General features: G+C 49.3%; 1 protein-coding gene across 4 annotated transcripts in view; it reads left to right on the top strand.

The window, feature by feature from the left end:
* TPST2 (tyrosylprotein sulfotransferase 2) overlaps positions 1 to 15318 on the top strand; it is a 64838-nt gene that overhangs the window by 43134 nt on the left and 6386 nt on the right. For all 4 annotated transcript variants that reach the window (XR_008517850.2, XR_008517849.2, XM_009234212.4 and 1 more), the window contains exons 2-5: positions 2808 to 2879; positions 5769 to 6698; positions 11022 to 11220; positions 14747 to 14797. Coding sequence is in view for 2 of the 4 variants with exons in the window: in XM_054543697.2 (XP_054399672.2) it covers positions 2808 to 2879; positions 5769 to 6698; positions 11022 to 11220; positions 14747 to 14797 (1252 nt within the window). In the remaining 2 variants the exon portion in view is untranslated. The remainder of the gene's footprint in view (positions 1 to 2807; positions 2880 to 5768; positions 6699 to 11021; positions 11221 to 14746; positions 14798 to 15318) is intronic.

Below are 15318 nucleotides of genomic sequence, written 5' to 3'. Positions count from 1 at the left end.
GCACGGAAATCCCTTGCTTTGGTGTTAAATACACAAGGGTGCTGTGTATTTAATACATTCCTCCTACAAGAAAAGGAGGGGCTGGATGAAGTGGCCCACACCTGAAATCCCAGCACTTTGGGAGGCACAGGCAAGAGGATTGCTTGAGCCCAGGAGTTTGAGACCAGCCTGGGCAACATAGCGGGACTCCATCTCTACACAAAAATACAAATATTAGCCAGGCATGGTGGCATGCACCTGTAGTCCTGGATACCTGGGAGGCTGAGATGGGAGGATCTGGGAGGATCGCTTGAGCCCAAGGAAGTCAAGGCTGCAGTGAACCAAGATCATGCTACTGCACTCCAGCCTGGGCTGGACAGAGTGAGACCCCATCTCAACAAAAGAAGAAAAGGAGAGCTCTTTGACTCCCACCCCTCCCTTTCATTTGCCCTCTAATCAGCACTGCCCAGCAGAACACTCTGCAGTGATGGGAATGTTCTAGTGCAGAGGTCAGCAAATTTCTATAAATGTCCAGATAGTAAATGTTTCAAATTTTGTGGTGTTCATGTGGTTTCTATTGCCATTGCTCCTCCTCCTCTCTCTCCTCTTTCTCTTCCCTTCACCCTCTTCCCTTGATAAAATTTACAAATCATTCTTAGTTCAAGGGTGCTTTGAAAACAGGCCCTGGGTTGGATTGGGCCATCATTGGCCCACCCCATCCTAAATGTGCACTGTCCAGTACAGTAGCCACTGGTCACTTGTGGCTTCTGGGCACTTGCAGTGTGGCTAGTGCAAATGAGAAGCTGGATTCTTAATTGTATTTAATGTTGTCTAAGGTGAGTTTAAATAGTTACATGTGGCTGGTAGCTGCATGTTGGATGCACAGCTCCAAATGACTGACAGCCCTGACAACCCCATTCCATTGCTCTGAAAGGGCCTGTGTTCCCTGGAGGGGGATGGCTGGGCTTGTGGGCCATGGGAGCTGCCTGGCTGGCAGGCCTCTTGGGCTCGCTGGCATTTCAAGAGCTGTCTGAGGGCAGCTGGGCGAGCCATCCTGCCTCTGGAAGAGCTTCAAGTGCCTGGTTCCTAATTGGTTTTATTTATTCCAAAAGAGCAGGCCTCACATCATTGGCCGCCCATGTCCTAGGAGTGCCGGGGCTTGAGTATCTGTAGTTTGGGGGTGGCCTCCTGGGGGGGTCTAGTTGCTGTGGTTACACCTTCGTTCCCTTTTCCATCTGGGTTTAGATGTCCTAATTGGCCTGATATTTCAGGAATAGGAAAATGGTATGGAGAAAAGGAGTGAGTGAATAGGAAGGAATGGAGGACCAAGAAATGCAGTCAATAGCCTGCAGCCTGTTTATTGCCATCATGGCACAAATAATAAAAGCTGAGGTTTTTTTTTTTTCTATTTTTTTTTTGAGACGCGGTCTTGCTCTGTTGCCCAGACTGTAGTGCAGTGACGCAATCACGCTCACTGCAGCCTCGACCTCCTGGGCTTCAGCAATCCTCCCATCTCAGCCTCCCAAGTAGCTGGGACTATAGGCATGTACCATCACCTGGATAATTTTTTATTTTTTGTAGAGACTGGGTCTCCCCATATTGCCCAGGCTGGTCTCGAACTCCTGGGTTCAAGCGATCCTCCTGCCTCTCCCTCCCAAAATGCTGGGATCACAGGCGTGAGCCACTATGCCAGGCCTGGCTGAGATTTAAAAAGCTGAGATTTTAAAGTGTTGTTACCCTGGTTAAAACCTCCTGTTTACAGAATAGGAAAAGTCTCAGAGGAGTGATATGTATACTCAAGGAGTTGGCCAACTCCAGAGCTGCATTCCAAACTACCCACCTCCTGAAACAGGACTTGACAGGCGGGAGGTTTAGCTTCAGACTCAGTATGTGAGTCTGTAAAATGATTTCTCCTTGTGGGCCTCAGTTGTCCCATCTGTAAAACGGGGGAAGGTATGAATTGGACTAAAAATCTTCCCTACCCTAAATGGTAAGGACACAGCACTGGGAGATATATATGCCCAGCCCTAAAGCTATAAGGATCCCCTTGATTCCACTTTGGCCTGGTTCTGGCTACTTGCCAGGACTCATCGTGGACACAGCCTCGTTCCTGTACCACGGGAGATTTAAGTGTTAGGAAGGTCTTACAGATCTGGATGGTGAAACTCTTTCCATCCATTCCTTGGGTAAGTTGCTCTTCCTCTTGGTGTCATGCTTTCTCATCTGTAAAATTGGGATCATCACACTTTCCTTTTATTGGGGTTTAAATGACACAGGTATTTGCGTGGTCGGCATTTGGTCAGTGTTAGGTGGTGATAGTAGGGTGTTGTGTTCAATTCCAGGAAGCAGCATATTCCTTGTAAGCTGGGCCTATGGTACCGTTTGGAATTGTGCAGTCCACAACCTGATCAACCATACCCAGCCATCTCAGGTGGCAATAGTGGTGTGTTGTGGTGGTTGTTGTTGCTTATTGTTATATTTACTTTTCCTGGAGTCCAAGGTCCCTAGGCCAAGAGGAGGGGAGAGGCCTGGTTGGCATAAACCAGGGGCTCCCTAAGGCAGCAGCGCCTTAGCTCAGACTTCAGCTCACACCTCTCTGTCTGAGAAGTGAGCCAGTTCATTCCCTGTAGGAGCAGGTAAGTTGAGACTCCAGCTGTGGTATCTTGAGCTGAAGCAGCCTCCCCTGCATTCCAGAGTCCTTCTCCCAAATGTCACTGTCCGGTGCTCTTGGGAGCCTGAACCCTCACTCTGCCTCTTTGAAGGGACCAGGGGCTTGGCCCCTCTCCATGGTGCCCATCCCTGATGCAATATCTCCTTTGCCTCTCCAGGGCTCTCCCAGCAGACAGCCTTGGCACACAGGCACAAGGGCTGGAGCCCAGGGATGAGAGTGCCCAAGGGAGGTAAGTGCACCCAGAAGGAACTTCCCCTGGAGTCCCGGCCCCTCCTGAGACTGCCCTCCAGAAGTCCCCTCCATGCCCCCAGCCTCCATGATTGGGTGCCTGGGCAAACTCCCCTGGCTGGTTTTCACCTTTCTATTCAGCCAGCAGGTTGGAAATCTGGTACTAGAAAAAGCTGCATCCCAGCAAGCATCATAGAGAGACGAGCATCTTCCTTGTCTCTTAGGAAGACGATTCTCCAGGTGATAGGAGAGAGAAGGCTGAGTTCCAAAGTGGGCGGGGGACTTGCCCAGTGTCACAGAGCAGATTCAAGGCACAGCCAGAACCCAAACCCTCTTGTGTCCCATTCTGCTAATGTTGGTGTTTTAGGTATGCTTTCTCAGCACCCCACAGGAGTTCCTTGGCCTTCTGAATAGCTTCCTTGAGAAAAGGGTATTATTATTCCTTTTTTGGAGAAGAAAGTAGCTCAGAGAAGTGATATCTTTTGTCCAGATCACCAGCTGGCAAGTGGCAGAAGTAAGATTTGAACCTTGGAGTGTAGTACTCCAAGTTGGAAGCCCTCACCTATCATCCTCACTGCGAGGATGCCAGGACACCTCCCTTGCCAGGGTCCAGCAGAGTGATGAGGGTGGGGGCAGGCCTAGTTCCCTGGGCTGGGCCCTCTAGCTCCTTCCACAGTGGGGTCCCTAGCTCTGGGTAACCAGGAAGCTACTTTCTGCTTTGTGGGTTCCAGGCTGCTTTCTGTGTCCGAAGTCACCCTGCTTTTTCTTCTTAAGCCATCGTGAAGGTCGTTGCTGTATTCTGCTCACTTCTGACTTGCCTGCTTTGAGCTGTTTTCTTCAGTCTTGGCCTGGTCTGATCCAGGACTCCCACCCTGGCCGTGCAACCTTGGGCAAGCTGCTTTATCTCTTTGAGCTTAGATACTGCAGGGAAAATGCTTTAGCAGAGCTTATGCTCCGTAATTGCGAACACCTTTGCTGAACATAAAATGCTGAAGCTGGCCGGGTGCGGTGGCTCACACCTGTAATCCCAGCACTTTGGGAGGCTGAGGCGGGTGGATCACCTGAGGTCAGGAGTTCGAGACCTGCCTGGCTAACATGGTAAAACCCCATCTCCACTAAAAATACAAAAAAAAATCAGCCAAGGTGGGGACACTGTCACTGAAATCCTAATAACTGACAGGATTCTGGTCACAGGTCTCGGGAGAATTTCACTGAGCACCTGATGAAGACAAAGGGTCATTGCAGGGATTTCGGAATGGCTTCATGTCCTGTTCAGCTTGCCTCTCCACAGGAAGTAGCTCTGAATTAGCTTTCCCCATCACAGACCCTGAATCGAGGGTACAAATGAAGCCCCAACCTCTTCAGCAGAACTTCAACAGCACGTTTTTCTGAAGAGAGGGAAATTATCCAATGCACAGAGAGGCCGGTGACCCCAGCCTGAGAGCCATCTCTGGTTTGTCAGCTGCTTCTCATATTTTCACAGCAGCCTCTGAGGTCAGTGGATCCACCCTGATTTTGCAGCTGAAGAGACTGTGGCTAAGATGAGGGAAGTGACTCTCCCAAGCCACACGGCCAGGAAGTCCTAGTCTCTTAGCAGTTTCCACCCCAGGCCTGAGACTGTGTTCCCTCCGCTTTGATGTTTATTTTCCACTTGCTATAGCCTAAGAAGGCCCAGGCAGCCCAAGCCCTAGCAGGTGGATAGGCCCAGCCGCAGACTGGGCTCTTGGGTGGTTTTGGGTGGAACCTCACATCCAAAAAGGCATGCTGCCTTTCCACTGGCTTCCACCAGACCCTCCGTTCACTAAGTCACTTGCAGTTCCCCAGTCGTGCTGCATCCTTTCCTGCCTGTAGCTCCGCGCTGGCTATTCCCTTTCCTGGGAACATCCTTCTTTCCCTTCCCCACCCGCCTGTTTCCTACCCACCACTCAAAATTCTGCATGAAGGCTACCTCCTGCAGGAGGCCTTCCCTCACCTATGCAGGTAGAACCCATCAGTCTCTCTCAGGCACAGGTCCATAGTAAGAGTAGACTTCGGAGGCTGAGGCTCCCAGCACATAGCAGGTGCTCATTAAATGTTGGAATAAGTAAATAACCAATGATTATGGTAGAAATCACTAATATTCTTGGGCCAGATGGGGTAACTCATGCCTGTAATCCCATCATTTTGGGAGGCTGAGACGGGAGGATCACTTGAAGCGAGACCCTGTTTCTAAAAATTAGCCAGGTGCGGTGGTGTGTGCCTGTAGTCCCAGGTACTTGGGAGGCTGAGGCAGAGGATTGCTTGAGCCCAGAAGTCCGAGGCCACAGTGAGCTATGATCTCACCACTCAATGCACTCCAGCCTTTTTTTTTTTTTTTTTTTTTTGAGACGGAGTCTCGCTCTCTTGCTCAGGCTGGAGTGCAGTGGCGCAATCTCGGCTCACTGCAAGCTCCGCCTCCCAGGTTCACGCCATTCTCCTGCCGCAGCCTCCCGAGTAGCTGGGACTACAGGTGCCCACCACCATGCCTGGCTAATTTTTTGTATTTTAGTAGAGATGGGATTTCACTGTGTTAGCCAGGTTGGTCTCGATCTGCTGACCTCGTGATCTTCCGGACCGGGTGGCTCATGCCTGTAATCCCATCACTTTGGGAGACAGGTAGGAGGATCACCCAGGCCCACGAGTTCAAGAGCAGCCTGGGAAACATGGTGAGACCCCGTCTCTTTAAAAAAAACAAAAAAAAATTTTTTTTAAAGTGCCCAGTAGGGTGCCAGGCACACAGCTAGTGCTTATGAAAGGTGCCCTCTGCATTCATGTCAGCAACCTCTTGTTTGCAGTTATAGGGCTTTGCAGTTATTGGAGAGCTCACAGCTCACAGACCTCCCTGACTATGCGTGTCCCCCTCTCTCCCCAGATGTGGGCCTGGCGGGCTGCCCACTAACCTGTCGCTGAAGCCCCAAAAGCGGGCCCTCAGGCCAGGCCTACCCCGCCTCCGGCCCAGCATGCGCCTGTCGGTTCGGAGGGTGCTGCTGGCAGCCGGCTGCGCCCTGGTCCTGGTGCTGGCGGTTCAGCTGGGGCAGCAGGTGCTAGAGTGCCGGGCGGTGCTGGCGGGCCTGCGGAGCCCCCGGGGGGCCATGCGGCCGGAGCAGGAGGAACTGGTGATGGTGGGCACCAACCACGTGGAATACCGCTACAGCAAGACCATGCCGCTCATCTTCGTGGGTGGCGTGCCTCGCAGTGGCACCACGTTGATGCGCGCCATGCTGGACGCCCACCCCGAGGTGCGCTGCGGCGAGGAGACCCGCATCATCCCGCGCGTGCTGGCCATGCGCCAGGCCTGGTCCAAGTCTGGCCGTGAGAAGCTGCGGCTGGACGAGGCGGGGGTGACGGATGAGGTACTGGACGCCGCCATGCAGGCCTTCATCCTGGAGGTGATTGCCAAGCACGGAGAGCCGGCCCGCGTGCTCTGCAACAAGGACCCATTTACGCTCAAGTCCTCGGTCTACCTGTCGCGCCTGTTCCCCAACTCCAAGTTCCTGCTGATGGTGCGGGACGGCCGGGCCTCCGTGCACTCCATGATCACGCGCAAAGTCACCATCGCGGGCTTTGACCTCAGCAGCTACCGTGACTGCCTCACCAAGTGGAACAAGGCCATCGAGGTGATGTATGCCCAGTGCATGGAGGTGGGCAAGGAGAAGTGCCTGCCTGTGTACTACGAGCAGCTGGTGCTGCACCCCAGGCGCTCACTCAAGCTCATCCTCGACTTCCTCGGCATCGCCTGGAGCGATGCTGTCCTCCACCATGAAGACCTCATTGGCAAGCCCGGTGGTGTCTCCCTGTCCAAGTGAGTGGAGCCCCTGATGCTTCCACTCAGACTCTGGCCCTGGAGTCAGAGGCGCCAGGCAAGAAAATCAGCACTGCCTCTCTTGAGCTGTGTGGCCTTGGGCAAGTCACTGTATCTCTCTGAGCCTCCGTTTCATTATCCCAAAAAATGACAACAATTACTCCTCTCCTTTCTGAGAGAAGCTGCAAACTTCCTGGGCTGTTTGTTTTTTGAGGCAGTGTCTCAGTCTGTTGCCCGGCTGGAGTGGAGTGGCGTGATCACAGCCCACTACAGCCTCCACCTCCCTGTTCAAGTGATCCTCCCACCTCATCTTCCTGAGTAGCTGGGACTACAGGCATGTGCCACTGGGCTAATTTTTGTATTTTTGGTAGAGATGGGGTTTGCCCTGTTACCCAGGCTGGTCTCAAACTCCTGGCCTCAAGCAATCCTTCCACCTCAGCCTCCCAGAGTCCTGGGATTACAGGCATGAGCCACCACACCCGGCCTAGAATCTGCAAACTTTGAATATGCTTTGTAGTAAGGCAATAGTAGGTAAAGGTTAAGAGCACAGATTCCGGAACAAGGATGTCTGGGTTCAAACCTCAGCTCTGCCACTTCCTAGCTGTGTGACCCTGGGCAAAGCGACTCAACCCCCGTGCTTCATCTGTAACATGGAAATATAATTTGCCTACCTTGTAGATACCTGTGGGCATCAAATAGGTTAATACATGTTAGGTGCTATTATTACTGTTTTAGTGTTGATACTGCTTTTATTGATGGAGTACTCATCCTCACCATTGTCATTTAATGAGTGCCTACTGTATGGCAAGTATTGGGTTAAGCCCCCAACAAGTTTATCTCCTTTAATCCTCACAGCAACCTGAGGACATAGGAACACCTCTCACCCACATTTTATAGACCAAAAAACTGAATCTCACAGAGGAGAAGTTACTGGCCTCAGGCTACACAGCTAACAAAGCATGGTGCTGGGATTGGAACCCAGGTCTGTTTTTTGGGGTTTTTCTTGTTTTTGTTTTTGTTTTTTTGAGACAGGATTTCACTCTGTTGCCCAGGCTGGAGTGCAGTGGCACGATCCCAGCTCACTGCAGCCTCGACCTCTTGGGCTCAAGCGATTCTCCCACCTCAGTCTCCCGAGTAGTTGGGACTACAGGCGAGCATCTCCACACCCAGCTCATTTTTTTTTTTTTTCCTAGTAGAGATGAGATCTCAGTATGTCTTCCAGGCTGGTCTCCAACCCCTGAGCTCAAGCCATCCTCCTGCCTTGGCCTCCCAAAGTGCTGGGATTACAGGCGCCTGGTCTATTGTGTTCTTAAACTCCCCATGTCCAGAACTCCTCCCATCCTCCCCTTCACTCCCCCTCATCCTTTCCTTTCCTTCCTCCCTCTGTCCCTTGCTCCCTGCCTTCTTCCATTGGAAAAGCTGCTGTCCCTATCCTGAGACCCAAGAGCACTTTGAACGATGCTGGAGCAGAATGTGCAGTTTCCACACTTTCCCATCCTGATCAGGCTCTGGATATCCTGAGAGCTCAGCGAAAGGGTGGTCCTTCCCATGGCTGGTCCCTGCTGGGCCCGTGCCAGGCCCAGAGCAGAGCTAGAGGCTCGCAGCTGCTCTCCGCTAGCAACGAAGTTCCTACATGCCGGGTACCCCAGCCAGTTGGTGCTGGAGCTAGGATTTTATAAATTATTATGACAAAAATATTAGATTACCAAAGTAATACATCTTGACTATAGAAAATTAGGAAAGATACACCAAAGAAGAACAGAGAAACAACCCGTGATCTCACCACCCAGATCTTGATGTGTGGACTACTGCACCATTTTGAGGGCCTATTGATGAAACTGGAGTCCAACAAAACATACTCCTCTGTAGCCTTTTTCCATGGTGGTGTGGGAGCCCTTGCCAGTGGCAGCCAGCACTCTTTGGTAGCAGCATTTTTGTTGTTGTTTTGTTGTTGAGACGGAGTCTCGCTCTGTCACCCAGGCTGGAGTGTAGTGGCGTGATCTCGGCTCACTGCAACCTCTGCCTCCCGGGTTCAAGCAGTTCTCCCTGCCTCAGCCTCCGGAATAGCTGGGATTACAGGCACCCGCCACCATGCCCTGCTAATTTTTATATTTTTAGTAGAGATGGGGTTTCACCATGTTGGCCAGGCTGGTCTCGAACTCATGACCTCAGGTGATCTGCCCACCTCAGCCTCCCCAAGTGCTGGGATTACAGGCATGAGCCACTGCGCCTGACCTGCAGCATCATTTTGAATAGCTGTGCAACAGGCTGCTACATGGATTGCCATATTCGACTTCACATTCCCTATTGTTGGACACTTCGGTTATTTCCAGTTTTACTGACGTGTATCAAGCATTGCCCTCATTCATGTTCTGGGATGTGTCCACCTCATTTCTGCACCATAAAGTCCTAGAGACAAGGATTTTGGCAAAAGCTGTGCACATACTCGAGATTTTTGACATATTGGTTAGAGTTAAGATTTAAATCCAGGTTTGCAGCCTCTGAATCTGTGTTCTACCCACCAGTCCACACCCTTTCACCTTCCCCTGTTCTCCTCACCTCATTCCCGGTCTTGTCTTCCCTTTGCTGCCTCTTTCTGTTCTTTCCCAAGTCACCTCTTAGTTGGGAGGAAAGCATTTAGAACTAGGCCCTTGATCCTGGGGATTCCCCACCATTCATCCTGTCAGGCCCCTGAGTTATAATTGGTAAGATCTGCATCATTCAGGTGGCTTGGGAAGCCTGTTACAGGGAGAGTTAGGAAGCAGGTTGAAGATGACGGTTATTCCGTGGTAGCTGTGAAAAGTTGGAAACAACCTAAATGTCTGTCTTCAGGGGAACGGAAAAATAAGTGATGGAGGAAGGCTACATAGCTGGCAAAAAGAATGAGGTATTGAGTGGGGGAAAAAAACTGTAGCATATTTGTTTTACAGCTGCAGACGTGTGTGTGTGTGTGAGAGAGAGACAGAGAGGGAGAGAGACAGAGCGTGCACGCAGGAGAGACAGCGTGCTAACCCTTATTAAAAATTTACAATGTGTTGACCAGGCACAGTGGCTTATGTCTGGAATCCCAGCACTTTGGGAGGCTGAGGCGGGCAGATCACTTGAGGTCAGGAGTTCGAGACCAGCCTGGCCAACATGGTGAAACCCCATCTCTTCTAAAAATATGAAAATTAGCTGGGCATGGTGGTGCATGCCTGTAGTTCCAGCTACTTGGGAGGCTGAGGCATGAGAATCGTTTGAACCCAGGAGGTGGAGGTTGCAGTGAGCCAAGATTGCGCCACTGCACTCCAGCCTGGGCAACAGAGTGAGACTCCATCTCCAAAAAGAAAAAAGAACTTACAATGTGCCTATGCTCTTCTAAGCACTTTCTTTGTATTAACTCATTTACTCTTCAGACAACCCCAGTGAGGTAGGTACTATTAACATTGCCAATTACAGAAGAGGAAACTGAGGCTCAGAGAGGTGAAGTAACTTTCCCAAGGCCACACAGCTGGGGAACAGCTGGCGTCTGAACCCAGGCAGTCTGGCTCCCTGGTTTGCTCTTAACTACCCTAAAAGAAAAGGTTAGAGAGGGTGGTGTGCTCCACAATGCAAAGGCTGAGTGCCTGTAGGAAGCTGATGGGCTGGCAGTGATGAACACAGTGACTTACAGCTTTATCATTAGTGTTTTATAACTTTTTTTAGGGACAAAATGTTCATGTTAGTCATATACATTAAAAAGTGTTTCTTTTCTTTTTTTTTTTTTTTTTGAGACAGGGTCTTTCTCTGTTGCCCAGTCTGGAGTGCAGTGGTACAGTCACAGCTCAGGCTCACTGCTTCTTCAACCTCCTGGGCTCAAGCAATTCTCCCATCTCAGCCTCCTGAGCAGCTGCTGGGACTACAGGCGCTTGTTACCATGCCCAGCTTATTTTTGTAATGGGGTTTCACCATGTTGCCCAAGTTGGTGTCATACTCCTGAGCTCAAGTGATCCTTCTGCCTTGGCTTTCTGAAGTGCTGGGATTACAGGTGTGAGCCATTGTGCCTGACTTAAACTGTTGTTATTTTTTAAGCTGGAGAAGTCAAGAAAGCAGAATGTATGAACCAATGGTGTATACTGCTAGTACTTTCTTCTGACTTCTCACTGCATGCTGTGTTCCCATTGTACAGAGGAGGTATGAGGAGGCAAAAATGACTCACCTGCTGTCTCACAGTTGATGGGGCAAAGCTGGGTGGAGGCCAAGTTTCTTCAGTCTTTCCTGCTGCCCCAGAGTGGCTGAGCAGGGAACCCGCTCAGGCGCCATCTGGGTCTGCCCTACCCTCTCCAGCGTCTCCTCTCTCCCCAGGATCGAGCGGTCCACGGACCAGGTCATCAAGCCTGTTAACCTGGAAGCACTCTCCAAGTGGACTGGCCACATCCCTGGGGACGTGGTGCGGGACATGGCCCAGATCGCCCCCATGCTGGCTCAGCTCGGCTATGACCCTTATGCAAACCCCCCCAACTATGGCAACCCTGACCCCTTCGTCATCAACAACACACAGCGGGTGAGTGTGCACCTGTACTTGTGGAAGTGTCCTCTTGGGGATTTGGGGCTTCTGCAGATGTGGAAACTCCAGCCACCTGAGGAAATGTTCAGTCTCTCAATTCCTGGTCATCTGATTTGTTCATATCTGATGGACACAGTGAACTACATGATTGCTTGTATTTCCGTTTTGCTTGGGCTGCAGGGAAGCTCAAAGCCAACTGGTAGCCTGTCTCTCATACTCTAACATCTAACAGCAGGCCAGCTTGTACACTAATTTCATCTTACTTCTCTAATTTTATTTACATTTTTACCCCTATTTCCCTGGCTATTTGTTTATCTGTTTGTAAAGCACCTCAAGTCTTTGTTGAGAGGGGGTATAAATAAATAAACTATTGGTCCCTTTCTTGCCTTATAAGGTTTAATGTGGATTTCTCAGACAAATGTGAGTTTAGGGCTGTTTAAATTACGTCTAAAATTCTCCTTAGTTAAGGTGGTGAAGGGAAATGACTTTTTTGTTTTGTACTGTTTTGTTTGAGGCATGGTCTTGCTCTGTTGCCCAAGCTGGGTGCACTGGTGCAGTCATAGCTACTGCAGCCTCATACTTCTGGGCTTAAGCCATCCTCTCACCCCAGGCTCCTGAGTAGCTAGGACTGCAGGTGCACGCCACCATGCACAGCTAATTTTATTTTTTATAAAGGCGGGGTCTCACTATGTTGCCCAGGCTGGTCTAGAGCTCCTGGCCGTAAGGGATGCCCCTGTTTCACTCTCCCAAAGTGCTGAGATTACAGGTGTGAGCCTCCAGTGACTGACAAAATGCTTTTGAAGTGTTAAAGTAGGCTAACACCCACTGGGTAAAAGAACAGTTAACAAGTTGATGGCCTTATTTATACATTGCCGTTACAGCTTCTAGTTTACTTTAAGTGCTGTGTTCTAACTTCCTTATAGGCAAATATTTGAAAATGGGACCCAGGCCTGAGGAAGAGCTTTCATAGCCCTTACATCATTAAGACCCAGAGTCTTTAATTTAAGCTAAGCTCAGCATTTCTGAGCGGGTGCTGATTTTAGGAAGTAAACAGTTATTATATTGAATCACAACGGAAAAAAGTTAATCGTCTCTTAGTTCCGTAACTCTTCAGTTGGCTCAAGAAGAAAGTTTCCATTTGGTGCTAAAAAGTCATTAGCACCTCTCCAACACTCACTGATCTCCCTTTAACAAGGGGAATTTACTAACACTGAGCTTTGGGGGCTGTGCCCTTGTAATTGAAGTGTAAGCTTTGTGGGTCTCGTGAGTTCCTCTTCCTCTTGACATTAGTTGATTTTGCAGACATCTATTTATGGAAATACTCAGATTCAACGTACATACCAGCCGACATTGACAGGTGAATGGCTGCAACCCAGATGTGGTTTGTTATTTTTATTATATTATTAATTTTTATTTTATTATTCTTTAATAATGGTAATCTTTAAACCCTACTTAGGTGTTTTACATACTTTTATCTACCTATGGGTTGTACATGTATTATCAAAATAAAAAATTAATTAACTGTATTAAAAAGATGGTAGTGATCTCACAATCCAGCCCCAGGTGCTTCTCAGAAGCAGAGGTGAGGGCCGGCTGGGGACACAGCAGTAGTGGGCTGGATGTTGCTTACTTCACTGTTCTCAGCCAGGGGCCCAGCAGTGGCTCCTCTGGGGTCTCCTTAAAAGGTGGCTGGCTGCCCCTGGCTTGTCGCAGGATATGGGTCAGACGCTTCTGGAGTAAGGCCTGACATTATGTATTTTATAAAACACAAATAATTTTCATGAGCACTGGTGGTTAACATCAGCTCTTTGGAGCTTTTTGTGTTTGTTTATTTAAAATGGAAGCTGTCTCTGATTTTCATCCAAAGAGGTTTCTTGCCTGGGGCGGTCAACAAGTCTTGGCAAGTGCTAGATCCCTGGTTTAGTTTTTGCCATAGCTTGGCTGTTACTGCGAAGATAAGTCCTCTCACTAAGCCCTGTGAGTTTGCATGCATGCCTGTGTGTTTCTGTGTGTGCTGTGGACCCTGTGTGTTCCAGTAATGGATCCTGGGGCTCAGTAAACACAGTGGCTAAAAGGACATCTATGCTGATGGAATCGTCTCTGCCTGCAGTGTCCCATACGGTAGCCACTAGCCATGTGTGGCCACTGATTCTGTAAAGGGAGGCTAGTCCACAGTGAGAGGTTCCTGTTAGGTGTAAAATACACTAGATTTTGAAGGCTTAGGACAAAAAAGTATGTAACATTTCTCATTAGTCACTTTTATATAAATTACATATTGAAATGTTAATATTTTACATAGGCTGTACATGATGCCTCATGTCTATAATCCTAGCACTTTTGGAGGCCAAGGCAGGCAGACTGCTTGAGCCTAGGAGTTTGAGACCAGCCTGGGTAACATGGTGAAACCTCATCTCTACTAAAAATATTGAATATTAGCCAGGCATGGTGGCACGTGCCTATAGTCCCAGCTACTCAGGAGGCTGAGGTGGGAGAATCACCTGAGGCTGGGAAGTGGAGGCTGCAGTGAGCCGTGATCGCACCACTGCACTCCAGCTTGGGCTATGGGAGTGAGACCCTGTCTCAATAAAAAAAAAAATTTAGCTATATCAGGTTAAATAAAAGATATTATTAGAATTAATTTCCCTTGTTTCATTTTATTTTTAAATGTGACTCCTAGCGGAAAGGCCTGAAATGTTCTGGTTCTAACTTCAGAGCCTTTGCTCTGTTGCATATGCCTGGAGGGCTTTTTCTTCTGAGCTTAGCCTACCTATTTTTCCTTGTCGTTTGGTTCTCAGCTCAAAGGTTATCTATTTCAAGAGGCCCTTTTTATTTTTATTTATTCATTTTCTTAGAGACAGGGTCTCACTCTGTCACTCAGGCTGGAGTGGAGTGATGTGATCATACTTCACTGCAGCCTCAACCTCCCGGGCTCAACCAATCCTCCAGCTGAGGCTGGAGTAGCTCCAGAGTAGCTGGGACTATAAGTGCATGCCACCATGCCCATCTAATTTTTAATTTTTTAGAGATGGGGTTTTGGTATGTTTCCCAGGCTGATCTCAAACTCCTGGACTCAAGTGATCCTCCTGCCTTGGCCTCCAGAAGTGCTGGGATTACAGGCATGAATCACTGCGCCTGGCCTAAGAGTCCCTTCTTGACCACCCACTCAAAAGAAGCCCCCTAGTTACTCCTAATCCCACCTCTTTACTGTACTTTCTTCACAACAGTTCCCATGGTTTGCTATGTCCTTGTTTATGCTTATTGTTTCTTGTGTGTTATCTGGTGCCCCCTCTAGAACGGTAGCTCCAGGGGAACAGGAATTTCCATTATCTGGTTAGCATCATGTCAACCAGACACAATGTTTAGAATAATGCCTAGAAGAAGAGGTGCTTAATCAATGTTTGTTGGATGGAGGGATGGGTGGGTGGCGAGGTGGATGGGTGGATGACTTGGATGTGTTGGGAATGACTAAATTTTATTTTTTGGTCATTTTCATAATAGTGATATTTCTTTTTCTCTTCCTTAGGTCTTGAAAGGGGACTATAAAACACCAGCCAATCTGAAAGGATATTTTCAGGTTAGAAACCCCAAAGGGAATTCCGAATTCTGTCTTTCTCAGCTATACCACCATCTGGCTGTATACCCTTAGATGTGTCACTTCTCCACTCTAGTTGATGGTTTTCCCATTATAAAAAGGGGGATGTGAGCTGGCTGCCTGTAATCCCAGCACTTTGGGAGGCCAAGGCAAGCAGATCACGAGGTCAGGAGTTCAAGACCAGCCTGACCAAAACAGTGAAACCCCATCTCTACTAAAAATACAAAAATTATCTGGGCATGGTGGCACACACCTGTAATCCCAGCTACTTGGGAGGCTGAGGCAGGAGAATCGCTTGAACCTGGGAGGCAGAGGTTGCAGTGAGCCGAGATCACGCCGTTGCACTCTAGCCTGGGCGACAGAGCAAGACTTCATCTCAAAAAAAAAAAAAAAAAAATGGGCTGTGGGGATGTGTGCTGGACCAGAGGGTCTCTAAGCACTGATCCAGCTGGGGCCACATCTCAGTGGCCCTTCTGCCAGGAAGCAGCCTCTCACTTCATCTT

Source organism: Pongo abelii, chromosome 23 (assembly GCF_028885655.2).
Source record: "Pongo abelii isolate AG06213 chromosome 23, NHGRI_mPonAbe1-v2.0_pri, whole genome shotgun sequence".
Classification (NCBI taxonomy): Eukaryota; Metazoa; Chordata; class Mammalia; order Primates; family Hominidae; genus Pongo; species Pongo abelii.
Note: the sequence above shows the minus strand (reverse complement) of the source record. Positions and strands in the feature narration are given on the sequence as shown.